Genomic DNA, 26723 nt, shown 5'->3' on the forward strand with positions numbered 1-26723 from the left:
AGTGAGTACATATTGTGTAGTTCTTTTTGTGATTGGGTTACCTCACTCAGGATGATGCCCTCCAGGTCCATCCATTTGTCTAGGAATTTCATAAATTCATTAGTTTAATAGCTGAGTAGTACTCCATTGTGTAAATGTACCACATTTTATGTATCCATTCCTCTGTTGAGGGGCATCTGGGTTCTTTCCAGCATCTGGCTATTATAAATAAGGCTGCTATGAACATAGTGGAGCATGTGTCCTTCTTACCGGTTGGAACATCTTCTGGATATATGCCCAGGAGAGGTATTACGGGATTCTCCGGTAATACTATGTCCAATTTTCTGAGGAACTGCCAGGCTGATTTCCAGAGTGGTTGTACAAGCTTGCAATCTCACCAACAATGGAGGAGTTTTCCTCTTTCTCCACATCCTCGCCAGCACATCTGCTGTCACCTGAATTTTTGATCTTAGCCATTCTGACTGGTATGAGGTGGAATCTCAGCGTTGTTTTGATTTGCATTTTCCTGATGATTAAGGATGTTGAACATTTTTTCAGGTGCTTCTGAGCCATTCAGTGTTCCTCAGGTGAGAATTCTTTGTTTAGGTCTGAGCCCCATTTTTTAATGGGGTTATTTGATTTTCTGGAGTCCACCTTCTTGAGTTCTTTATATATATTGGATATTAGTCCCCTATCTGATTTAGGATAGGTAAAGATCCTTTCCCAATCTGTTGGTGGCCTTTTTATCTTATTGACAGTGTCTTTTGCCTTGCAGAAGCTTTGCAATTTTATGAGGTCCCATTTGTCGATTCTCAATCTTACAGCACAAGCCATTGCTGTTCTATTCAGGAATTTTCTCCTGTACACATGTCTTTGAGGCTTTTCCCTACTTTTTCCTCTATAAATTTCAGTGTCTCTGGTTTTATGTGGAGTTCCTTAATCCATTTAGATTTGACCTTAGTACAAGGAGATAGGAATGGATGAATTCACATTCTTCTACATGATAATCACCAGTTGTGCCAGCACCATTTGTTGAAAATGCTGTCTTATTTCCACTGGATGGTTTTTGCTCCCTTGTCAAAGATCAAGTGACCATAATTGTGTGGGTTCATTTCTGGGTCTTCAATTCTATTCCATTGGTCTACTTGTCTGTCGATATACCAGTACCATGCAGTTTTTATCACAATTGCTCTGTAGTAAAGCTTTAGGTCAGGGATGGTGATCCCACCAGAGGTTCTTTTATCCTTGAGAAGAGTTTTTGCTATCCTAGGTTTTTTGTTATTCCAGATGAATTTGCAGATTGCCCTTTCTAATTCGTTGAAGAATTGAGTTGGAATTTTGATGGGGATTGCATTGAATCTGTAGATTGCTTTTGGCAAGATAGCCAGTTTTACTATATTGATTCTGCCAATCCATGAGCATGGGAGATCTTCTGAGAGCTTCTTTAATTTCTTTCTTCAGAGACTTGAAGTTCTTATCATACAGATCTTTTACTGCCTTAGTTAGAGTCATGCCAAGGTATTTTATATTATTTGTGACTATTGAGAAGGGTGTTGTTTCCCTAATTTCTTTCTCAGCCTGTTTATCCTTTGTGTAGAGAAAGGTCATTGACTTGTTTGAGTTAATTTTATATCCAGCTACTTCACCGAAGCTGTTTATCAGGCTTAGGAGTTCTCTGGTGGAATTTTTAGGGTCACTTATATATACACTATCATATTATCTGCAAAAAGTGATATTTTGACTTCTTCCTTTCCAATTTGTATTCCCTTGATCTCCTCTTGTTGTCGAATTGCTCTGGCTAGGACTTCAAGTACAATGTTGAATAGGTAGGGAGAAAGTTGGCAGCTTTGTCTAGTCCCTGATTTTAGTGGGATTGCTTCCAGCTTCTTACCATTTACTTTGATGTTGGCTACTGGTTTGCTTTAGATTGCTTTTGTCATGTTTAGGTATGGGCCTCGAGTTCCTGATCTTTTGAAGACTTTTATCATGAAGAGGTATTGGATTTTGTCAAATGCTTTCTCAGCATCTAACGAGATGATCATGTGGTTTTTGTCTTTGAGTTTGTTTATATAATGGATTACGTTGATGGATTTCCGTATATTGAACCCTGGGATGAAACCCACTTGGTCAGGATGGATGACTGTTTTGATGTGTTCTTGGATTCGGTTATCAAGAATTTTATGGAGGATTTTTGCATCAATATTTATAAGGGAAATTGGTCTGACGTTCTCTATCTTTGTTGGGTCTTTTTGTGGTTTAGGTATCAGAGTAATTGTGGCTTCATAGAATGAGTTGGGTAGAGTACCTTCTGTTTCTATTTTGTGGAATAGTTTGTGAAGAACTGGGATTAGATCTTCTTTGAAGGTCTGATAGAACTCTGCAATAAACCCATCTGGTCCTGGGCTTTTTTTTGGTTGGGAGACTATTAATGACTGCTTCTATTTCTTTAGGGGATATAGGATTGTTTAGATCATTAACCTGATCTTGATTTAACTATTTAACTTTGGTATCTGGTATCTGTCTAGAAACTTGTCCATTTCATCGAGGTTCTCCAGTTTTGTTGAGTATAGCCTTTTGTAGAAGGATCTGATGGTATTTTGGATTTCTTCAGGATCTGTTGTTATGTCTCCCTTTTCATTTCTGATTTTGTTAATTAGGATGTTGTCCCTGTGCCCTTTAGTGAGTCTGGCTAAGGGTTTATCTATCTTGTTGATTTTCTCAAAGAACCAGCTCCTCATTTGGTTGATTCCTTTAATAGTATTTCTTGTTTCCACTTGGTTAATTTCGGCCCTGCATTTGATTATTTCCTGCCATCTACTCCTCTTGGGTGAATTTACTTCCTTTTGTTCTAGAGCTTTTAGGTGTGTTGTCAAGATGCTAATGTGTGCTCTCTCTAGTTTCTTTTTGGAGGCACTCAGAGCTATGAGTTTTCCTCTTAGAAGTGCTTTCATTGTGTCCCATACGTTTGGGTATGTTGTGGCTTCATTTTCATTAAACTCCAAAAAGTCCTTAATTTCTTTCTTTATTCCTTCCTTGACTAAGGTATCATTGAGAAGAGTGTTGTTCAGTTTTCACATGAATGTTGACTTTCAATTATTTATTTTGTTATTGAAGATCAGCTTTAGTTCATGTGATCTGATAGGATACATGAGACAATTTCAATATTTTTGTATATGTTGAGGCTTATTTTGTGACCAATTATGTGGTCAATTTTGGAGAAGATACCATGAGGTGCTGAGAAGAAGGTATATCCTTTTGTTTTAGGATAAAATGTTCTATAGATATTTGTTAGAGCCATTTGTTTCATAACTTCTGTTAGTTTCACTGTGTCCCTGTTTAGTTTCTGTTTTCATGATCTGTACATTGGTGAAAGTGGTATGTTGAAGTCTCCCACTATTCTTGTGTGAGGTGCAATGTGTGCTTTGAGCTTTACTAAAGTTTCTTTAATGGATGTGGCTGCCCTTGTATTTGAAGCATATATATTCAGAATTGAGAGTTCCTCTTGGAAGATTTTACCTTTGATGAGTATGAAGTGCCCTTCCTCGTCTTTTTTGATGACGTTGGGTTGGAAGTCGATTTTACTCGGTATTAGAATGGCTATTCCAGCTTGTTTCTTCAGACCATTTGCTTGGAATATTCTTTCCCAGCCTTTCATTCTGAGGTAGTGTGTATTTATTTCCCTGAGATGAGTTTCCTGTAAGCAGCAAATTGTTGGGTCCTGTTTGTGTAGCTAGTCTGTCAGTCTATGTCTTTTTATTGGGGAGTTGAGTCCATTGATATTAAGAGATATTAAGGAAAAGTAATTGTTGCTTCCTATTATATTTGTTGGTAAAGTTGGCATTCTGTTCTTGTGGCTATCTTTTAGGTTTGTTGAGGGATTACCTTCTTGCTTTTTCTAGGACGTGGTTTCTGTCCTTGTATTGTTTTTTTTTTTTTTTTCTGTTATTATCCTTTGCAGGGCGGGATTCGTGCAAAGATAATGTGTATTTGGTTCTGTTGTGGAATACTTTCATTTCTCCATCTAAGGTAATTGAAAGTTTGGCTGGGTATAGTAGCCTGGGCTGGCATTTGTGTTCTCTTAGTGTCTGTATAACATCTGTCCAGGCTCTTCTGGCTTTCATAGTCTCTGGTGAAAAATCTGGTGTAATTCTGATAGGCTTGCCTTTATATGTTACTTGACCTTTTTCCCTTACTGCTTTTTTGTTTGTTTGTTTTTGTTTTTGTTTTTGTTTTGTTTTACGAGACAGGGTTTCTCTGTGTAGCCCTGGCTGTCCTGGACCTCATTTTGTAGACACGGTTGGCCTCTAACTCAGAAATCCACCTGCCTCTGCCTCCCAAGTGCTGGGATTATAGGCATGCGCCACCACTGCCCGGCTTTCCCTTACTGCCTTTAGTATTCTATCTTTATTTAGTGCATTTGTTGTTCTGATTATTATGTGTCGGGAGGAATTTCTTTTCTGGTCCAGTCTATTTGGAGTTCTGTAGGCTTCTTGTGTATTCATGGGCATCTCTTTCTTTAGGTTTGGGAAATTTTTTTCTATAATTTTGTTGAAGATATTTGCTGGCCCTTTGAGTTGAAAATCTTCATTCTCATCTACTCCTATTATCCGTAAGTTTGGTCTTCTCATTGTGTCCTGAATTTCCTGGATATTTTGAGTTAGGATCTTTTTGCATTTTCCATTTTCTTTGATTGTTGTGCCGATGTTCTCGATGGAATCTTCTGCACCTGAGATTCTCTCTTCCATCTCTTGTATTCTGTTGCTGATGCTCGCATGTATGGTTCCAGATTTCTTTCCTAGGGTTTCTATCTCCAGTGTTGCCTCACTTTGGGTTTTCTTTATTGTGTCTACTTCCCTTTTTAGGTCTTGGATGGTTTTATTCAATTCCATCACCTATTTGGTCGTGTTTTCCTGCAATTCTTTAAGGGATTTTTGTGCTTCCTCTTTAAGGTCTTCTACCTGTTTAGCAGTGTTCTCCTGTATTTCTTTGAGTGAGTTAATAAAGTCTTTCTTGATGTCCTCTACCATCATCATGAGATATGCTTTTAAATCCGGGTCTAGCTTTTTGGGTGTGTTGGGGTGCCCTGGAATGGGCAAGGTGGGAGTGCTGGGTTCTGATGATGGTGAGTGGTCTTGGTTTCTGTTAGTAAGATTCTTACATTTACCTTTCACCATCTGGTAATATTTGGAGTTAGTTGATTTAGTTGTCTCTAGTTGGAGATTGTTCCGCTCGTGATTCTGTTAGCCTCTATCAGCAGACCTGGGAGACTAGCTCTGTCCTCTGTGTTTCAGTGGTCAGAGCACTCTCTGTAGGCAAGCTCTCCTCTTACAGGGAAGGTGCACAGATATCTGGCGTTCAGAACTCCCTCCTGGCTGAAGATGAAGGCCCAAAACATGACCTGTCACAGAAGCAGTTAGCTTCTGTAGTCCACACTCTCACCTGCACAGACTAGTCTCGGAGGGATCTGGGAACCAAGATGGCTCACCCAGGTGCTCCTGCAAAGCCCTCCCGGGCAGGGCGGACACCTATACTCTCGCAGGGAAGGTGCCCAGATGTCTGGAGCCCGAAAAGGGGGCTGCCTCAGAAGCTCTGTGGCTCCTGCCTGTCCCAGAAGCTGTTAGCTTCTGTAGTTCACACTCTCACCTGTGCAGACTACTCTCGGTGGAGTCTCGGAACCAAGATGTCTCCCACCGACACTCAGGCAAAGCCTTCCAGGGCCGGGTGGACACCTCGATTTGGTATTTTTAATTAACGTTTAATGTTTTTGGTAAATAAAGCTTCCAAAGAAATTAAGCATCTTAAAATCCTAGGCGTGCCTATCACCTCCCTTTTAATTTAATTAATTAATTAATTAATTAATTAATTTTTTTGGACACAAACCAAAGTTTTGGTTTTAAAGAAGCAAGCACAACCTGCAGGATCTATGAATTTGCAAAGCTTACCTAGAGAGTTTACCTGAGGACTTAGTGTCAGAGGTCCTGAGAGCAGTTATATATATATGTGTTGGAAAGTCTACCTAGTATTGATGATGGCTTCACACAACCATATAGATGGATCCCTCTTTGCACAACCTTGATAGCCAACTGGGGACTGAATTTCACGTGCGCTGCCTAGCTAGATGGGAGTCACTGGATATGCAGGAAAGGAGCACATTTGTAGTCTGCAATGTTTTGCTGTCGGGTTTGTTTGTTTGTTTGTTTGTTTTGGGGGTTAATAGTAGAAATTGTATTTTCTATACAATATTCTGATCATAGTTTTCCATCCCAAAGCTCCTCCTAGATCCTTTCTCCCCATCCACCCAGTTCTACCCCAGGCCTGCCCTTAGGTTTGGTTTATATATACCCAGTTGAGTCTCCATTGGAGAATCCTTCTCCTGTGCCTGTCAACTGGAGATGACTTCTGTGCTAGGAACTTCAGATTTTCCCCCTCTGAGAGCTATATTTAGACCTTTTGCCAGCCCTGGGTTTTGAAACAAACAAAAAAATTAAAGTGGGCAACAACTGACTGCACACAAAGAGGCTGTTGGCTATTCTTTGGAGATAGTCCTGTAAAACTTCTTTAAAAAAGCAAAGCCGAATCCAAATTACACACAGGGGACCCTATATCAAATTAGGATTGCTTGTGTGTATAGAAAACATTTTCCTCTCCTCTCCTCTCCTCTCCTCTCCTCTCCTCTCCTCTCCTCTCCTCTCCTCTCCTCTCCTCTCCTCTCCTCTCCTCTAGAAAATCAGCTGGTCATGGTGATGCATACTCTTAATCCCAGCAGTACTCATTTGATAGATATTTTTCCTCTCATTTACAAAGAGCTCTAACTAAAAATGATATAATAATTAAGGATATTAATTTTGGTCAGCCAGTTGTTGGTTGGACGTTTGGGCTTAAACTGAACCTGCAAAAGGACAATCTGAGACATGTTAGTCTGGAGCTGGTCCCAACATGCCTCCATGGATTGTATGAAACAAGGTTTTCCAGACATGCCACGGGGATCAGGAGTTCTGGTGAGGATGGAACTGCTTTTATTTGGAGCACACCGAAAAAAAGTAATACACACTTGGAGGCTATCAAAAGCAACAACACCTCAGTGGCAAACAAGTAGGAAATGTCAACAAAGAAGCAAGTCTGAAGCTACAGAATTGTAGACCCCATCCTTTTCTGATAGGTTTAAATGTAATTTGGGAAATGATTTCCAAGTTCAGGCAGCTTATAAACATACCTTGGCTTTTATTTTCTATCTCTGTGTTCAACAAGATAAACAGCACACAGGGTTTTGTATTTTCCCTTTCCAGATACCAGAGTTATACTGAGTTGGATTGGGGCTTTAATTGACTTGTTCTGGGGGACCTCTGGGATAGCATTGAAAATGTAAATGAGGAAAATATCTAATTAAAAAAAAAAGAATTTGCTGTGGCTGGAGAGATGGCTCAGAAGTTAAGAGCACTGACTGCTCCTCCGAAGGTCCTGAGTTCAAATCCCAGCAACCACATGGTGGCTCACAACCATCTGTAATGAGATCTGACTCCCTCTTATGGAGTCTCTGAAGACAGCTACTTACACTTACTTAAAAAAAAAAAAAAAGAATTTGCTGTTACATTTTTGCCTGATTTGCAGGTCAGTTGTTTGCTCAAAACAATACTGCAACCTCAGACTTGCTACTCTGTTGACATTTTCTAGTTGTAAGCTACTGAGGCATTGTTGCTTTTGATAGCCTCCAAGTGTATATTATTATTATTATTATTAATTTCTGCTCCAAATAAGAACAGTTTCATCCTCACCAGAACTCCTGGTCCCTGTGTCCTGTCTGAATATCTGAATAACCTTGTTTCACGCTATCCTTGGAGGCATGTTGGGACCAGCTCCTGACTAACATGTCTCAGACTGACATCATTCTTTCTTAGGTTCAGTAATATTTTTTAAAATGTTGAATAAATGGAATTTATTTTATGGCTCATCTCCTGTTCTTGAAATGGTGAGTTTTATTTATTTCAAATATATTGACAATTTCTTTAGGGATATTTTCCCAAGTTTCTCACCCATCCATTCTGTCTTTACTGAATTTCACAAAAATATTTGTTTTATTATTTTTAATACTTCTCTGTGTGTTTATACAAGTAGGTATATGTATATGCAGGTGTTTATAGCAACCAGGGGTGTCAGATTCCCCGGTCTTGGGTTAAGAGCCTTCTGATATGGGTGCTGGAAGCTCTATAAGAGTAGTGCATGTTCTTAATGGCTGAATCATCTGTTTAACACACTTGTTTTCTTCTAGTGCTGAAAATTCAACTTAAAGACTCACACATGCTAGGCAAATGTTCTTCCACTAAGATATCACAAGTCATCTCCTTCCCTTTCCGGGGATGTTAACTGCACCATCAGCAAATAAGAATTCAGAGGCCTGGAGAAATGGCTCAGTGCATAAGAGCACTTGCTACTCTTGCCAAGGACAGGAGTTTGGACCATAGTACATGGTAGCTCACTCTTGCGCGCACCAGACTCAACCAGCAAGAACGATGCTGCAACAGGATCCTTCTGCACATGTTTATTGGGAGAGCTTGATTGCAGAGGCGAAGAGACCCCGAGCCCAGAACTGGTGCTGCTTATATAGGCCTAGAAGAGGCGTGTCTCACACCCAGATTGGTTATGCACTAAGCCTCATTTGCATGTTCCTCATCTGATTGGCTACTCTCTCTCTCTGTACCTCACAGAGCCTCATTATCATACTTCATTTGCATGTCTCACTTCTGATTGGTTATACTCTCAAAGCCTCAGTATCATGCCCGGGCCAGGCAGTGTCTTTGCAAAAAACTTTACTGCATATGTACACATTGGTTGTTTGTCTAAACTTATGCTTGGTGGCCAGCAGTAGTCAGCGCCACTCTGCAACGGCACATGTGGCTTCCCACAGCTCACAATGGCCTGTAATTCTTGCTTTGGGATCCAAAGGTCTTTTGGTAACTCAATATCTGATGGTGGGCGAGTAGGTGGAACTTCTGGGTTGGATGGAGGAAGAGAGGAAGCAGGGGAGAGTTAGGTCTTTTTGAAACGGGGACAGTATAAGAGTAAGAGTATGTAGCTGCTATAGTTTCCTGGTATTGTGGTGGATCTGCAAGGATTCACCACCAAAGGAATTAGATTTTAGTAAGGCTTACAAAATTAGGTTTTAGTTGTTGCACCCAGAGACTGAGTTACCATTGTTTCTGAACTAAGTTTGTGTTGCATTTTCCTTCACGCTGTGGCTTGTCTGGGTTCAAGAGAGAAAGGTAAGACAGCAATGTGTGAGTTTGCCTGACGTGCAACACAAGGCCGTGGAGGATTTGAAACAAGGGGCTAGCGTGGTAGTGACCCACAAGTGGGAACTTAGCAAGATGGGTGGACACATTGTAGAGATCTGAGTCGGAGCTTCCATGAGATAAAAATAGGTCGGTCATTGCCCGCCAGTGCATGGCTGGCCAGGCAGCAGGGGCAGAGAGTTGGAGGCACAGGAAAGGACAAGGGAGGGAGAGAGTTCTGATTCTAGGTGTATATCTTGCATTTCTAAAACAAGCATCAATTCTCTGAATTCTCTCATCTTTGAGTAGGAAACTCTCTGGATTATTATTATTTTTGTTGTTGTTGTTGTTGTTGTTTTAAAATGGGAGTCTCCCTGGTTTCTTTCTAGTTTTACTATAGAAGAAACTCCACATGCTCTGGGTTATGTTGTGTTAAAGTGCCATACTTCTTTAATTCCTGTGCATGAAGACAGAGACAGGAGGATCTCTGTGAGTTTAAGGCCAGCCTGGTCTACAGAGTGAGTTCTAGGACAGCCAGAGCCTGCCTTGAAAAAACTAAAAACAAAACAAAAAACAACAAACAACAACAACATCCTAAAATCCTATGTAAAGTATAGAATAATGATATGGACAACAAGAAAAACAACGTACAAAGGGCATTGAGAACCTGTAAACAAAATAACGTGGAAATGAAACAAAATGAATGGAAAAGAAATAAATATTAACTATGTTGTTGAATGTGAATTAAGATATACCCCCTGTTTCTCTGTCTGTCTCTGTGTCTCTGTCTTCCTCTTCCTCTCCCTCATCCATAGACACCTGATAGTAAATACAAACTCATCCTAGATAGGGCGCCAAAAGTAGGTCAAATAAATTATTCCATTCAAGTCCAGGTTGGTCAATCATTGAGTTTGTTTATTGTAGTTACAGAAGAATGGGTGATAAATTACAGCTGTATGTCTGAAAGCCTCACTTAAGCATGGATGAGGACACTTGTAAGTTGTGTCACTAGGGTCTGGTGTACAACTTGCTTGCAGCTAGATCTTTGGAGAGGTATCTCTCTTCCAATTGTTTACAGGTAATGCCATCTCAAGGAGGAATCATCAGAGTCCTGAAAATTTCATGAACTTCCTGAGTTTTGTAAAATTTTTTTTTCCTTCCTTCTAAATTTCTTGAGTCAGATGAGTTTCCTTGGTCAGTCTAGGTAAGAATGCTTCCTTTTGGAAGAAACACTTAGCACTCTTCCCACTCATCTGCTGATTCTGCTTCTCTCCTTCTCACTACCCATCCCCCTCCACTATAGCCTGCCACTCACTAGGTCTACTGTTGTGGCTTGGAAGAGTAAGTAGACTCAGAAGTTCATTTTTTTTAAAAAAAAGGTTCTAATTCATCTTAATTTGGAAAGTATGCTAAGTATTTCTTCCTCAGCTCTCCTCAGAGTCCTCATCTTTCCTTAGCAGCTTCCAGAATGCTCTTTTTACCTCCTTGTTCCTCAGGGTGTATACAAGAGGGTTGAGTGTGGGGGTGCCCACTGCATAAAAGAGACCAAAGAACTTGCCCCTCTCTCGGGCATACAGGTTTTTGGGCTGCAGATAAACAGCAATGACTGAGCTGTAGAAGAGAGTGACCACAATGAGGTGGGATGAGCAGGTCCCAAAAGCTTTCCTGCGCCCCTTTGCAGAGCTTATCTTCAGCACTGCCCTGGCAATGGCACCATAAGAGACAAGGATGAGGCTCAGAGGAACAACCACAATGAAGATACTAGCAACAGCCATCTGGATCTCATTATAGGTGGTGTCCCCACAAGAGAGTTGAATTAGAGATGGGACTTCACACAGAAAGTTGTCTATCTGCCTGTGGGAACAAAATGGCAGTTTGAGGGTGGGAGGTGTCTGAACTATGGATTGGACCAAACCTATAGCCCAAGCTATACCTGCCAACTGGCGACATAGGTGGGGGTTGATTTTGGTGGCATAGTGCAGGGGTTGGCACACAGCCACATAGCGGTCAAAGGCCATTACAGTCAGGAGGATGCACTCTGTTGTACCCAGGGACATGAAGATGAAGAGCTGGACAAAGCATCCCAGGAAGCTGATGGTCTTTGCAGGGCCCCAGAGGTTGAACAGCATCTGGGGGACACAGGTTGTGGTGAAGCAGAGGTCCAAGAAGGAGAGGTTAGAGAGGAAGAAGTACATTGGAGAGTGAAGCCTGGGGTCCAGGGTGGACAGCAGGAGGATGAGTGTGTTTCCTAGGAGGGTGAGGAGGTAGGAGCACAAGACAACCACAAACAGAACCTTTTCCAGTTGTGGGTTGTCAGAGAAGCCCAGCAGGAAGAAGACCACAGGGGAGCTCTGGTTGACCATGATCTCCGTGTCTAGTTGGCAGGATGAGACTGTCAGACAATGTATTATTTTACTTTGTTTTGTAAAAGCACACTCTGCATACTTGTCAAAACATGTGAGGTGGATGTTTCCCTTCTCCTTCTCCTCTCCAAGAGTGCTTCCTCCTTTTCCCTATTCCTTCTGGTCAAATGTTCTCGTGGCTGAGACGAAGTCAGGAAAGTCCTGGGAAATGGGTGGATTCTTCCCCTGGCACTTCTCACTTCCCACCTGAGGGCAAAGGAGGCTGACGAACAACATGAATTCATTGATCAGTTAGTTTTCATTGTTTCAATAATCATTTGTTGAGCACCATGTAGAATTTGAACACTGAACCTAATGACTTTGTTCTTTATGAGTACCAGCAATTATAAGCAACTGTGTGGTTGGATCAATGACTTGATGGTAAACATTAGTGTAGCATTGGTCTCATTTTCTAAGTGTAGACATGGATTTGTGGATGGCTCATATTTGGCCTTTGGTATACTATTTCAGGAGATTCACTCATGGACTGATGTCTGTCCTGTGGGTGAGATTTTCCCCTACATGAAATAATTAAATTTCCAGAGAGATCAGTTAACCTATTGTATTCTTTATCAGAAATTGTAGGAACATTCAGGGTGCTTTTGTGTAGAGCTCTCTCTTTAAAAACAGTCATCATGCTTACTAAAGTAAAAGCAAATGCCTTGTCTTCATTCTGAAAGCTCTGTCCTCAACATTTTATCTTACAAATATGGAATAAGAAGAGCTAAACACAGGCTGGAGAGATGGCTCACTGGTTAAGAGCAGTGGCTGTTCTTCCAAAGATCATGAGTTCAATTCCCAGCAACCACATGGTGGCTCACAACCATCTGTAGTTGGATCTAATGCCCTCTTCTGGTGTGTCTGAAGATAATGACAGTGTACTCATATATACGTAAAATAAAGAAATATTTTTACAAAAAGAAAGAAAGAAAAGCCACAGTTCCCCAAGGACACAGAATCCAAGCATTGGGCTGGCTCAGGCAGCAGGAGCTGTGAGTGAGACTCAGCCTGGTTCCTGTAATGAGGTCATTTTTCAAAAATTAAAAAAGAAGAGGTTTAGAAATGGACAGCTGAAGAAGGTGTATTTTATTTTTCTTTTAATATAAAATAGCATTTAGTAACTTAATTTTCCCCCTCTTTTTCTTTTTGAGACAGTGCTACATTATCAGTGGTACCGACTTCACCTTGAGTATGTAGCCCAGTTGAGCTGTGAGCTTGAGATCCTCCCACTTCATTATCATTATGCTTAATTTGGGGCATCCAAACACTGTCCTGATATTTTTTTTCTAATTTTGTTTAATTTCCTTTGTAATGAAATAAAATCTTTTATTTTCAAACAAGATCAAAGTTGCAATCAGATTTCAAGTTAGCTTCAATGAGTCCTGTAATACCATAAGTGGTATTAACCAAACTTTAGTATTTTTTATTTATATGTACTCTGATTTCACCCCATCCCTTTTATTTGTAGCTCTGGCTGTCCTGGATCTCACTGCATAGACTAGGCTGTCCTCAAATTCAGAGATCTGCCTACCCCTGCCTCCTCAGCTGAGACTAAAGACATGTGCCATTGATTTTTCTCTTCTCTTCTCTTCTTTCTCTTCTCTTCTCTTCTCTTCTCTTCTCTTCTCTTCTCTTCTCTTCTCTTCTCTTCTCTTCTCTTCTCTTCTCTTCTCTTCTCTTCTCTTGTTTTTCCTTCCTTTCCTTTCCTTTCCTTTCCTTTCCTTTCCTTTCCTTTCCTTTCCTTTCCTTTCCTTTCCTTTCCTTTCCTTTCCTTTCCTTTCCTCTCATTTCCTTCCCTGCCCTTCCCTGCCCTTCCCTGCCCTTCCCTGCCCAGATTCAAGTTGCAAATCACCAGAGGAGATATTCAGACCCTGGAGAACAGTCAGTGCCTCAATGATGAGGTCATCAATTTCTACATGAACCTTCTGGTTGAGAGAAATGAAAACCAAGGCTACCCGGCTCTTCATGTCTTTAGCACTTTCTTTTACCCCAAGCTAAAGCATAGCAGTTACAGTTCCATGAAAAGATGGACTCGAGGCATCAGTCTCTTTGAAAAAGAACTCATCTTGGTACCTATTCACCAGAAGGCACATTGGAGCCTGGTGGTAATCAATTTAAGAAAACGAAGTATTGTATACCTCGATTCCATGGGACAGACAGGGAAGTCTATCTGTGAGACCATCTTCCAATATTTACAAAACGAGAGCAAGATACGCAGGGACATCGAGCTGGACCCTTTGGAGTGGAAGCAGTACAGTATGACATCAGAGGAGATTCCTCTGCAACTGAATGGGAGTGACTGTGGAATGTTTACCTGTAAATATGCAGATTACATCGCTAGGGACCAGCCTGTGACTTTTTCTCAGCAACACATGCCCACCTTCATGAAGAGGATGGTATGGGAAATCCTCCACAGTCACTTGCTGTAACAACACACACCTGGTTGCTATGGTCACCCATCCCTGTTCTTTTCCATCACTCTTTCTATTACACCTCAGGTAGGATGAGTTGAAGAGATATAAAACAAGTACTGAACTGTCTCACTGGTTGAAGCCCACTGTTTACTGTTTTCAATATAGTCCTAGTGTGGGCTGTGGGACTGATGCCCTAATGCCATCTGTAGGATACATGCAACTATTGCAAGCTTAAAAACTGCTGCTGCCCAACCCATAGGAGACCACGTGTTCAAGAAATACTGTTTTAATGCTGGAATTAAATGAATTCATGTTTTTTGTTTTATTTTGCTTTTTTTTTTGCTTGCTTTTTTTTGTTTGTTTGTGTGTCTGTTTTTGTTTTTTGTTTTGGCCTTTTTTCTGTTTTTTTGGTTTTCTTTTTTGTTTTGTTTTTTTAGTTTGTCTTTTGTTATTTTTGCTTTTTATTTTTTGTTTTTTTTGTGTTTTGATTGTGATTTCTTGTTTGTTTTTTTGTGGTTTTGTTTTTTTGTTTGTGTTTTGTTTATTTTTTTGTTTTTTGTTTGTGTTTTTTGTTGTTTGTTGTTTTTTGTTGGTGTTTTGGGTTTTGGTTTCTTTTGTTTGTGGTTTTGTTTTTGTTTTACGTTTTTTTATGTTTTTGGTTTTGTTGTTTGTTTGTTTTGTTGTTGTTGTTTGTTCTTTGTTGTTTTTGTCTTCTTTTTGTTTTGTTTTTGTCTTCCTGACCCCACTCCACTGATTGTTTTCTTTAATTCACTTGCAAACCTTGACCATTGTCATTTCCCACCCTCCAGTCCTTATTTGAAGTGTCTTTTTTTGAAGTGAATGCTCATCAAGGTGCCAGGAGGGACAGCAGCAGTGCCCATCATGGTGCCAGGTGGAACATCAGCAGGAAGAGGCCGAAGCTCTTCACTAGCTTCCCTAATGATAGAGTTGTATCCTATTAATTGAAACAGGGGATAGTGGTGATGTTTTTGTTTTGATTTTTTTTTAAAGTTTGAAAATAGTATGAGAAATGAAAATAAGTTCCACAGACCGGTTTTGTTCTTCACCACTGTACTCTGCTGGACCTCTACAGGATGTAAAACTGCAGTCAAACTACTGACTGGACTCCAGGACCACTAAGAAAAGCACCATGGTCATTTAAAGACTCATTCTATCCCAGACCTGCCTTAGTTTTGGAAGTTTGTTTGAAGTAACTATAATGGCAAATGTCCATTTCTATTTCAGGTCTCACTGAATACAAACCCCATCTATTGCTGTATTGAATTGTTTTTTTTTTTTTAAGTTCTATTCTATTTATTTATTTTTTCTTAAAAAGTTTTGGTATATATTAAGATGAAATTGAGATTTTTTTTCTCATTAGACTAATATTCCCACTCTGGAAAATTTGGGATGTAGTATTTTCCGTTGAAACCGCCAGTTATATAATAATCTATTTTACATGTGATAGTTTATATTTAACTTTTCTATTCATTATCTTATGGTTGTGTTTATGCAATTTTTACTTAATAAAGCTTCAAGTTATTTAAACATTTCACAAGATCTGGTGTCTCCTGTTCCTTTTATGGCATACTAACAAAGCCTGGTTTTTGAGGTGACCTAAGAAGCAGGTGTTGAGGGTGTGACTCACCAGCTTCAGCCTTAGATACATTGTGCACACCAGTGATTGTTATTCTGTTCTGGGCCTCTGCAGTGGAGTTAGAATGTTCCAGAGAACATCCACTCCTTTATTGTGGGTTGTAGAGAGAGAATATATGTGCAGCTCAGTTGAGCAGTGTCCAACTGAGCTGTAGAGTGGGAGCAATGGAGAAATGTATTGATGCCCATGGGGCCACTTGTCATTGAAGCTACTCTGCAATACTGTAAATGGGAAGCCAGGCAGGTCCACTACTGACCCCTGTCACAGACTGAGACTGACACTGGAAAAGGAAGCAGTATTGTCATAGTTTGGCCCAGATTTAGGTAGAGAAAATGTTTCAATTCTCTTTTGTCTATAGCAGCTTGAGGAGGTATAGAAAAGACAACACAGAGTTGGGGGAATGGCTCAGTTGGCCAAGTACTTGCCAGTAAGTGTAAGCATCCAAGCTGCACCCAGGGTCCCATTAAGAGAAACCATGATGGGTGGCTGTGAGCCAGAAGAGCCCAGGTCCTTATGGCAGAGTGGTTTTCCATCTTATCTCTTTCCTCCTGCCCAACTTCTCCCTTGGGAGTATGTTTTTTTCCTAACCAGCCATTCTTGCTTTTTCTGCAAGTAGAAATCTTTAATGGATTCCTTGAGGACAGAAGGTCCTAGAAATCCTCTGGAAGTTCTTCTGAACCTTGCTATTATCCAATATCAGTAGTTTCTATTTTCAAATGCTTAATGTGTATGCTGGAGAGATGGCTGAAAAACCTGAATCTTGGTGGTAAATGGGAGAGATTACCCATGTATGATGTGTGAGTCCATATGTTCATTCCTCATCACCTGGGGTATATGTGTGTGCGTCTCTCTCTGAGTTTTCAATCAGCAACAATACTGCTATTGATCCAAATACTGCCCACAGATCCAAAGTCAGTAGTGCCAGGAGCTTTAAAATGTTTGTGGATGTTCCACTCCACAGGGAGCATGTAGCAGACAGCCAAGCTCAGTACGAAGATCAAGTTTCCAAACAGCGGTTGTATTGCAGATGGCTCTGTTCCTTCATAGGATGACTCATAATATTCTAATGGTGTACCATTTGATGTAGCTGATCTTCAGTAAAGGCAATGCAGTCTTTGGAAGAGCAAAGTGGGCCTTCTGCTGTAATTAATTCCCAGTCAGGTTTAGTAAGGGGAACCCTGCTATTGATGACAGCCGGATCAATCGATGGTACACCCCATGTCTGAGGGGACATTCTTTCTGGCTTCCTGCATTATCCTCTGTCAGTCTTCGGTAGTGAAGAACACTCATGAGTTGTTGGATATCATTCCAGGTGGTCAGCAACAAGCATTGCCCCTCAGACTCTTTCTTTTTTTCTTTTCTTTTTTTTTTTTTTTTTTTTTTGAGACAGGGTTTCTCTATATAGCCTTGGCTGTCCTGGAACTCACTCACTCTGTAGACCAGGTTGGCCTCGAACTCAGAAATCCACCTGTCTCTGACTCCGAAGTGCTGGGATTAAAGGCGTGTACCACTACTGCCCAGCTCATTGATTTTTCTTGATGTGTTTATATATTATTGTTATTCAGCATTATTTGGGAAAAGGCTGTTCATACTGCTATGCTCCTTCATATTTCAGTATGATTATCTACAAAATTGTCTATCTATGCAGCAATTGAATTTAAAAGTTCAATTACTATTATTGTCTAATATACAGGCCAGATTCCTAATTTGTTGTCCCAATAAGGCCCTTTATCAAATATGATATTTTGCCTAGGATCCAGTGAAATCTGACATCCTGTGTGCAGTTCTCCTGTCTGTCCCCATTTTCTGTAGTGGCTAAGGCACCAGGCTAAGAGATCTGTTTTGAATATTTGGCAATGTGAACAGATCATGTGGCAGAACTCAAAGGTTGGAAAGGTGAGTGGTCTTGAAAACCAGCAGAACATTGAACATAACCACAGCACCCCAGAACTGAAAGCCAGAAATGACCTGGGGGAGAGACAGGAGTGTAGAGAACAGTGATGCATCCTGCAGGCAGAGATGCTACTGTTGAGAAAAGGGGATCCTGGACACTGAAGCTCACCTTGTAGGTGGCAGGCAGTGACAGTCACTGTGACAGCTTAAGTCAGGATCCCTGCTGGCTGATGGGCAGGGCCTGTGGAGGGGAAGGGTGGACTGTGTCTCCTCACAGGTCCCCTCTAGTTTACTTGGAAGTTCTGTACCATCTTTCCTCCTCCCGTTTAACTCTTTAGTCTCCTTCTGCTTTCTTATCTTCCTCCCATTTTTTTTCTCTCTGAGGGAAGATCCTAATTTTAAGTGCTTTATTGTCATAGTAATTTCTACAAAAGGCTTAGCAGCCATTTGTATGCCTCTCCTGGTCACAATCACTTCCTAACCCTTAAGAAGTAATCACTCTTATTTAGATTGTTTATATTTAGTTCTCCCATGTTGTCTTTAGCATTTCTTGTTACTAAAAAGCAATTCACCCTTGCCCTTGCCTTTTTGCTGTAGCTCTGTTCTCTCATCCCTTCCCCCTCTCTCCCATTCCCCTTCCTCTTCTCTCTCCAGGTGCTCATGGCTGGCCTCTATTCCTTTATTCTCACTACCTCTGTCTCTCTCTCTCTCTCTGTTTCTCTTTCTTTCTCTGCCTTTCTCTGTTTCTACTACCCTTTGAACTCTCTTCCCCATGCCATTAATAAACTCCATTCTATACTCAAAAAAAAAAAAAAAAAAAGGAAAGAAAAAAGCAATTCAAGGGTTTCTTAGCTGTGCACTCTTCATATCTTTCCTGTGTCTCTGGCTTTCATGAAGTCCAGGTCACTTTGAGTTTATTATTTTCAAGTTCTTCAGTTTTCATCATCCTTTGACTGTCTTTCTCTGTGTGTGTGTGTGTGCTGTGCTGTGATTCCAAACACCACCATCCTTTACCTGATCTAACTCTGAAGCACCAAATTTCTACCTGACAGTCTTCCAGTTATTTCCATTTTCATGGTGTCTGTCTGTCTGTCTCTATGTCTTCTTTTTTTTAAAGACATGTTTTCTCTGTGTAGTCTTGGCTATTCTGGAACTGGCTTTGTAGACCAAGCTGGCCAGTAGCTTATAGAGATCTTCCTGCCTCTGCTTCCAGAGTGCTGACATTAAAGGTATGTGTTACCACTGCCCAGCTATTCTTTTTCTTTACTGATCACCAAAGACCTAGGCATGCACTAGAAGGTACAGGGAATGGTTTGCCATATCTGCTCTTGCTGATGTCTACATTGTGACTGTCACTACCTGCTGAGAACTTTCTGTATATCTGGCCCTATGCTACATTTCTAGAATATTCACTAGCATTATGCTCTCTTTACAGAGGAGCAGTACCAGAATATTGAAACACCTTGCCCAATATTACACAGCCAAGAAGGTCAGGCTTGGATTCTGAGCCCTGTTTGACTTCCTATTCGATACTGAAGCATTCTGTGTCCACTGTGTAACCCAGGTACAATGACTGCATTCTACCTTTGTGTGCAGATGAAGAAAAACCCAGACAGGTTAAATACTTTGTTCAGGACAATACAACGTGTGCTAGATGTGTCCCCACTCTTTCAGACATGGGGGATTTTGCTGGACTACAGAAGAAAAATCCCAGGACTTACTGTGGTCAGGTGAAAGTCTTCTCATCTCTTGGTGGGTGAAGCTTGGCCATGATTAGGAGCTTCTGGGTTAACGTAGCCTCCAATTGATCTTCACACCATGAAAAGTGAGAGCAAATGATGGCTTGTGCCCCCTTGACAGCACTGGTGTTAGGGCTCAGCGGACTGTGGATGGGAATGCCATCCTGAATTTCCCAATGCCCTCTGCATCAGTGGCATTATCTGGATATGACTACTGCATGCTCTCTTTGATTTCAGATGAAGAAACACACACATTCAGAAAAAAGAATTCTTCAGGAAAATGCAATAATGCTGAACCTTGAATCAAAAGAGACTGCTCCGAGCACCTGCCACTTACCACATCTTACCACCATTATTCTGCCAAAGTCAGGAAGGTATCTTCCCTTTCCTTGGTACTGGAGATAGAAAGAAGGGATCCCTGGACTCTTATCCCACAGGGACATGTTTGTTAGTTCTCCCAGGACTCTGGTGCCTCTGCCCACTGATGGTTAATTAGCCACTGTTGATAATGATGGTTAAGATCAAATTGACGACAACATTCCATTAGAATATTCCATAGTGAGTAGGTCATCTCTGCTCCTCAGTGTCACTAGAGACAACCTTGACATTATCTTGTCTATGGTGTCCTCTGTTTTCTCTTAAGCCTCACTTCAAGTCTCCTAATACATAAGTACTGTATTCAATGTCTTATCTCTTTAAATTGAGGTGCAGTTTACATAAATCAAGTACTTAGGTGTTGAAAATGTTTTTATTGTCATGCATTAGTACTTTGAGTTCCATTATCACATGTTCACACACACAAACAAACACACAAAGTATTTTGGTTATATTTAACCTCTATTATCTTCTCTTGTTCCCCTTATGCCCCTCTGTCAAGCCCTTATGTTCCTTAAAACTTAAAACCATTCTAGCAAAATAATATTTTATTTATTTTCTCCTTCTACTTCTTTTCACTCTGTAGACCATGATGGCCTCAAACCTGGAAATCTGAGTGCTGGGATTAAAGGCTTGCTTGAGTCACCATAACTGGCTCTATTATCTGGAACAAAGGAAGGTGCTAGAGGCTGTGGCCCAGTGATGTGAACGTTGGGGACTGAGTAGGTGTGGACTCTGAATGACCAATTGTGCATGTATGCTACACTCAGTTCTCTCCATGAAGCCAGGGATGAGTCTCAGGATAGTAGCCTTTATGGAAGTGAGCTTGCTTTGCTTTGTTGGGCCCAACTTAACAGACATTTAGTTTTAGTTTTAGTTTTTTCCTGCTTGCTTGCTAGCTTGTTTGATGTGGTTTCACTTTCTATCCATGCAGGTTTCCTAGATTGCCCTGCTGGAATTAGAAGGGAGGCCAAAATCAAAGTCTTTTTGATAAAGCACTGGGACTACATACCAGCCCATCTGAACTGTCCTTCCCAAGGTATGGATCATCCCAGCATAGGAACACTGCCCTTCTTCCTCTTGACCCACAGGTGGTAGGTATCCTAAGTACAGCCCAGCTCATTTTCTCTCTTCTGCCATACACTCAATAAAATAAAAGTAAATAAATGAATGAAGTTTCCAGTTATTTATTTGTTCCAGCTGCTTACCTGGTGCCAACAAACTGAACAAAACAATATGCTCTTACCTAGTCTTTGGATATGGTAATGAGGTTGATAATACCCCCTAGCAGAAAGAGAAAGAGGACCCCACTATCATCTATCCTTCTGCCAGCTCAGCAAGTTCAAGGCTGAACCTGGACAATATTATATGATTTGGTATTTTTAATTAACGTTTAATGTTTTTGGTAAATAAAGCTTCCGAAGAAATTAAGCATCCTAAAATCCTAGGCGTGTCTATCCCTTCCTTTTTAATTTAATTTAATTAATTTATTTATTTGACACAAACCAAAGTTGTGGTTTTAATGAAGCAATCACAACCTGCAGAATCTATGAATTTGCAAAGCTTACTTACAGAGTTTACCTGAGGACTTAGTGTCAGAGGTCCTGAGAGCAGCTATATATATGTTGGAAAGTCTACCTAGTATTGATGATGGCTTCACACAACCATATAGATGGCTCCCTCTTTGCACAACCTCGATAGCCCAACTGGGACTGAATTGCACATGTGCTGCCTAGCTAGATGGGAGTCATTGGATATGCAGGAAAGGAGCACATTTGTAGTCTGCAAATTTTTGCTGCCTGGTTTGTTTGTTTGTTTGTTTTGGGGGGTTAATAATAGAAATTGTATTTTCTATACAGTATTCTGATCATAGTTTTCCATCCCAAAGCTCCTCCTAGATCCTTCCTCCCCATCCACCCAGTTCTACCCCAGGCCTGCCCTTAGGTTTGGTTTATATATACCCAGTTGAGTCTCCATTGGAGAATCCTTCTCCTGTGCCTGTCAATTGGAGATGACTTCTGTACTAGGAACTTAAGATTTTCCCCCTCTGAGAGTTATATGTAGACCTTTTGCCAGCCCTGGGTTTTGAAACAAACAAAAAAATTAAAGTGGGCAACAACTGACTGAACACAAAGAGGCTGTTGGCTATTCTTTGGAGATAGTCCTGAAAAACTTCTTTAAAAAAGCAAAGCTGAATCCAAACTACACACAGGGGACCCTATATCAAATTAGGATTGCTTGTGTGTATAGAAAACATTTTCCTTTCCTTTCCTCTCCTCTTCTGTCCTTTCCTTTTTTTCTTTCCTTTTCTTTAGAAAATCAGCTGGTCATGGTGGTGCATACTCTTAACCCCAGCAGTACTCATTTGATAGATATTTTTCCTCTCATTTACAAAGAGCTCTAGCTGAAGGATGATATAATAATTAAAGATCTTTCTTTCTTTCTTTCTTTCTTTCTTTCTTTCTTTCTTTCTTTCTTTCTTCTCTCTCTCTCTCTCTCTCTCTCTCTCTTCTTTCTGGGATAAATCTGAAAAATGGACTGTTTTGTGAGGTAAGCTTAAGTAACCTCTAGCTCATGCTAGAGGGGAGTAGGAAGCCCCCCTCCCCCCAGCCTAATCATAGCCTAAACAGTAAAAATGGGCATCAGTTGCTCTGCCTTAGAGTCTCTGTGATCTCACGCCCCGCCCTGTCTGTAAATCTACACACATCTTTTTCCTGAATATTATATTTCAAAACAAGTGCTTGTTGTGATTCTAATTTTATTTCAAGGATACTCTTTAGATCAGAAGAGCCTCCTTACAATTCTCTACATGGCAATTGGATTTACATTCTTGTCATGTAGAGGATAATGAACATAGAACCGTGACAGCAGCAGCAACAAAAGACAAGGAAAAGAACTCAGAGGACTCATCATTGATAGACTGATCACTTTTGGTCACTTCTCTCCTGTGTGACCATGACTCAGAATCCAAACAAGAGAGAACATTAAGAAGAAGAAGAAAATGAAGCAAATGAACCACCTTGGAGGCCTGGTGTTGTTCTTGAGTCTAATTTTTAAAAGGCAGAGATGTGATGATAATCAGAGGGCTCAGTGGAAGTAAGCGTGTTGTATTGGCTGGATTTGTGTGTCAACTTGACACAGCTGGAGTTATTCTAGAGAAAGGAGCCTCCCTTGAGGAAATGCCTCCATGAGATCCAGCTGTAAAGCATTTTCTCAATTAGTGATGAAGGGTGGGAGGTCCCCTTGTGGGTGGTGCCATCCCTGGGCAGGTACTCTTGGGTTCTATAAGAGAACAAGCTGAGGAAGCCAGGGGAAGCAAGCCTCTAAGTAACATCTCTCCATGGCCTCTGCATCAGCTCCTGTTCCCTAACCTGCTTGAGTCCCAGTCCTGACTTCCTTTGGTGATGAACAGCAATGTGCAAGTGTAAGCTGAATAAACCCTTTTCTCCACAACTTGCTTCTTGGTCATGATGTTTTGTGCAGGAATAGAAACCCTGACTAAGACATAGGTGTTATACGGTTGCTGCCATTATGCTTTATCTTACTCAAGGTTACATGTGGTATGGTTGCCAACATGGCAGGTAACCACACAGTTACCAAAAAAATTGAATATAACCTACAATTCTCTAAGTTTCTAATTTCTTATGTCTTGAAAGGAACAGTGCAGATATCAGAAGTACTGTGTGGACTTCTCCAACATGTAAAATAATTTATAAGCACAACATTCCTACATCTCAAACTATAGAAAGGCAGACTATATTCATTAGAGAATGGCTTGATTGGTACCAGTGTCATCAGAATCGAGAATCTGTCAAATGTTTGAAATCATGATCATTCTAAATGTCATCTGATGATGCGGCTGATTCTCATTTGCTCAGCTTCTCAATCTGTCTTGTTATTCACTTACCAGTTCGTGGCACCTTCTGATTGGTGTACTCTACACATACTGTGTTATAACATGAAATACTGAAGTCTTTCTTGTCCTAGTATTGGGGTTGAATCCTGTGTGCTTCCTGTTTTTCCACTTGTCCCTATGAACTCCCGGCACTCCTACTCTACATTCCTTCTTTCTTGGTGTAAGTAAAAATTTTTGTATTTAAAATTTGTTGTAGAATGCAAATAGATATCTACTCTATGAGATACACATTTGTAGATCCATACAGGTTAAACTTCCTGTTCTCTTGATTATGCCTGACTGTATCTCTATTCTTAATTTAAATCATTATCTGTGTATAATGACAATTATTTTGATTGTGGTATACATGTGAGAGTCAATTCATGCCAACACACAAGAACATCTGTGATAACTTTTAAGAGTCTGTTTTCTTCATCTATGCAATTCAGCTCATGCCATATGGCTTATGGAAGAAACTCTTTTATTGAGCTATCATGATGTCACATTTGACAGATCATTGTAAGTAGAGTAGACTCTATTAATATTCCTAAAAAGCTCATTCTTTTGTCTATTATAAACATTGCACACAAGCACATTATTACCATCAGTAAGTGATGTTTGAGAAGGCAATTACATACTTATTTCGGGGAAGCAAAACAGGCCACTTGTTAGAATTTCAGGGGTTTTCTCTTATATATGCCTGTGCTTCTCTCAATCTTTTGGGTGAGGACTAAGGCTTTCCAATTGTGAATGTGCACAATAGTGCTCCCATTCAATATCTTGTCAAGATGTTGCTGAAGATCTTCTGTCTTATTTTTCAAAGACTATGGCAGCAACTGCTTCTTTTGTCATTTCTGATGCTACTGAACCTGAGGACCCGCTACTGCTATAACCATATTCCATTACCAGCCTCCTAGCAGCCCTGTTCATGTGGATATTTTGGGTTATATGGAGATATTTTTCAAAACCACTAAATCTACATTTCTTGTTGTAAAATTAAGTTTGAATTCAATTTGATTTTATTTGTTATGTATTTATAGAAGAAATTTAAGCAGGTGACATGGACTGAGAGGAACTTTAGGGTGTAGATATTGTTTTTATGCGATAGGCTCAAGATCAGGAGTCCTGATACTATAGTTGGAGTATTATATGTAAGTTCACAGAAAGTTCTCACAAGATAAAGGTCAGAATAAATGGCCTGTGTTACGCTCTCTGGTCGAGTCAACTGGACAAGCCGAGAGGCTTAAAAGTCACTCATGAGGCAAAAGAGTTTCAAGGAAGCTCTCCTCCTGGAGTCTAGCGTTCCCTACCCATACAGTAATTTTTCATTCCCGTGTTCCATTCCTGCGTTAGTCTAGTGTATGGATCCACATGCTCTCTTTCAATATTTTCCTATCATAAGTGCCTCTTAAGATTGAATTCTGACATAGCTAAAGCTGTCCGCCAGTGTTTCAACAGTCCTAGTTCGTCCTTAGCAAGACCTTGGGCTTGGAATTCAGTACTGCCCCTGGTATTACACTATCTCTTTGAGTAAAAGTTAGGTCACTGCCCTTCACAGGAATTTACCATCACTAAGGAAGAAAGAAGTTTCTGACCGTAGGAGAAAACAGAATAGATATTTAGAATTATAGCTGAGTTACACCTATATACAGGAATTTACAATGGTTTAGGAAGTAGATCCGGCTGTGGTTTTAGAGTATTGCATTATTCATGAGATGGTTAGCTAGAACGGAACTCCCTAGTTAGAACCATGACTTGGGTGTGAAAGCCCTTGCCCTAGGAGTGAAAAGTTCTCACACCTGGCTTCTAAGACTATAGTTGACCTTAGATAGGGCTGACTCTGTCTCAGTTATTTTATTGCCCAGTTCCTGCCAATCTTTGCGTTTTCATTTCCTCTGTTCTGTGTAAGAGTCATTAAGCATCCAGTTACCTAATTTGTACCTTGTGGGTATGTCACCCAACTACCTTGTTGTCTTCTGCATAAAAAGTCTGATGTTCGATTTGAAAAATTACATTCAGATTCCACACAAACTCTCCTGCGTGTGTGTCTGTCTGTCATTCATCCACGCTTTGCCCACCCGCGTCGAGAGACCCCGTTCCACGCAGACACAGGGACCCAGATGGTCTGCGGCAGGCCTGTGTGTAGAAAAGACAGCAATTGTCCACCAGCATGGACAATAAATTGCTGTGGAATGAATGCATGGGGACATATGCTAGGCTGGGTTGACATGGAAGCACGGTTTTTGTTTTGTATGTGGAATACCATAACCATATTAGCCTCAGAATGATGGTTGGTTTTCTTCTTGGCATTGACAGTAGAGGCTTTTAGCTGAGAGATTTCTTTATAGATCTGGGCAAATATTGTCTGTGACTGTCTTGGATTTGTTTTATTGTTCTCATGCCAAGGACATAGAAGAAGGAAGTTATTGTTCTTTACCTGCTTGCCCTTGCCTTGCTTGCATATCTGTTACAGAAGACAAGCTGAAATATGTAACCTTATGGGCTGAGAAACTACAGGATTGTTGAAAGCTATGAAAGAGAAAGAGCAAAACAGCTTTATAACTCATAGAAAGCAGCCTACTGGTTACCACTATAATGATGGGTGTGACTTAAAGAGACAGGACCATGAGGACTATATGTCCTGTGTTGTTCATACTTTGTGGAGTTTTCCTCTGCTTGCTGCCCTGACATCACATCCTTCAAAATCTAGGAGTTATAGGAAAACATTAAGGGTTTCTGACCCCTCGCTGTGCAGTGTCATTGGTACCTACAACATTAGTGATTGAATATTTTCAGGCATTGTTGATTAATGATTCAACCACTGCCCTTGGAAAGAACTAAGGGGATGTAGATTGCCTTGATAACAACAGTAGACATTTCAAAAGTTATTTCACATTATACCAATTTTTTCTTTATTCCATTCTATGGTTTAGTAGGAAAATGCTTTTATAAATGTAAATTAATTCTCTGGCAGCTAACTTAATGAGAGATTTAACTATCCAAACTCTCAAAATAACAGCAAAACCTTGAGCTTCTTTTCCAGATAATTTCTATGTGAATGTTACATGTGTTTGTCTATGTGGTGTATATGTGTGTGCATGTG

General features: G+C 40.5%; 2 protein-coding genes across 2 annotated transcripts in view; both read right to left on the reverse strand.

Moving 5' to 3' along the window:
* Positions 1-26723, reverse strand: part of Olfr91 (olfactory receptor 91) — a 40147-nt gene that overhangs the window by 7528 nt on the left and 5896 nt on the right. The window lies entirely within an intron of this gene.
* Olfr92 (olfactory receptor 92) lies at positions 10670-11608 on the reverse strand. The gene has a single exon (NM_146456.2). It carries the CDS (start codon positions 11606-11608, stop codon positions 10670-10672), a length of 939 nt encoding a protein of 312 aa, NP_666667.2.

Source organism: Mus musculus, chromosome 17, assembly GCF_000001635.26.
Source record: "Mus musculus strain C57BL/6J chromosome 17, GRCm38.p6 C57BL/6J".
NCBI lineage: Eukaryota > Metazoa > Chordata > Mammalia > Rodentia > Muridae > Mus > Mus musculus.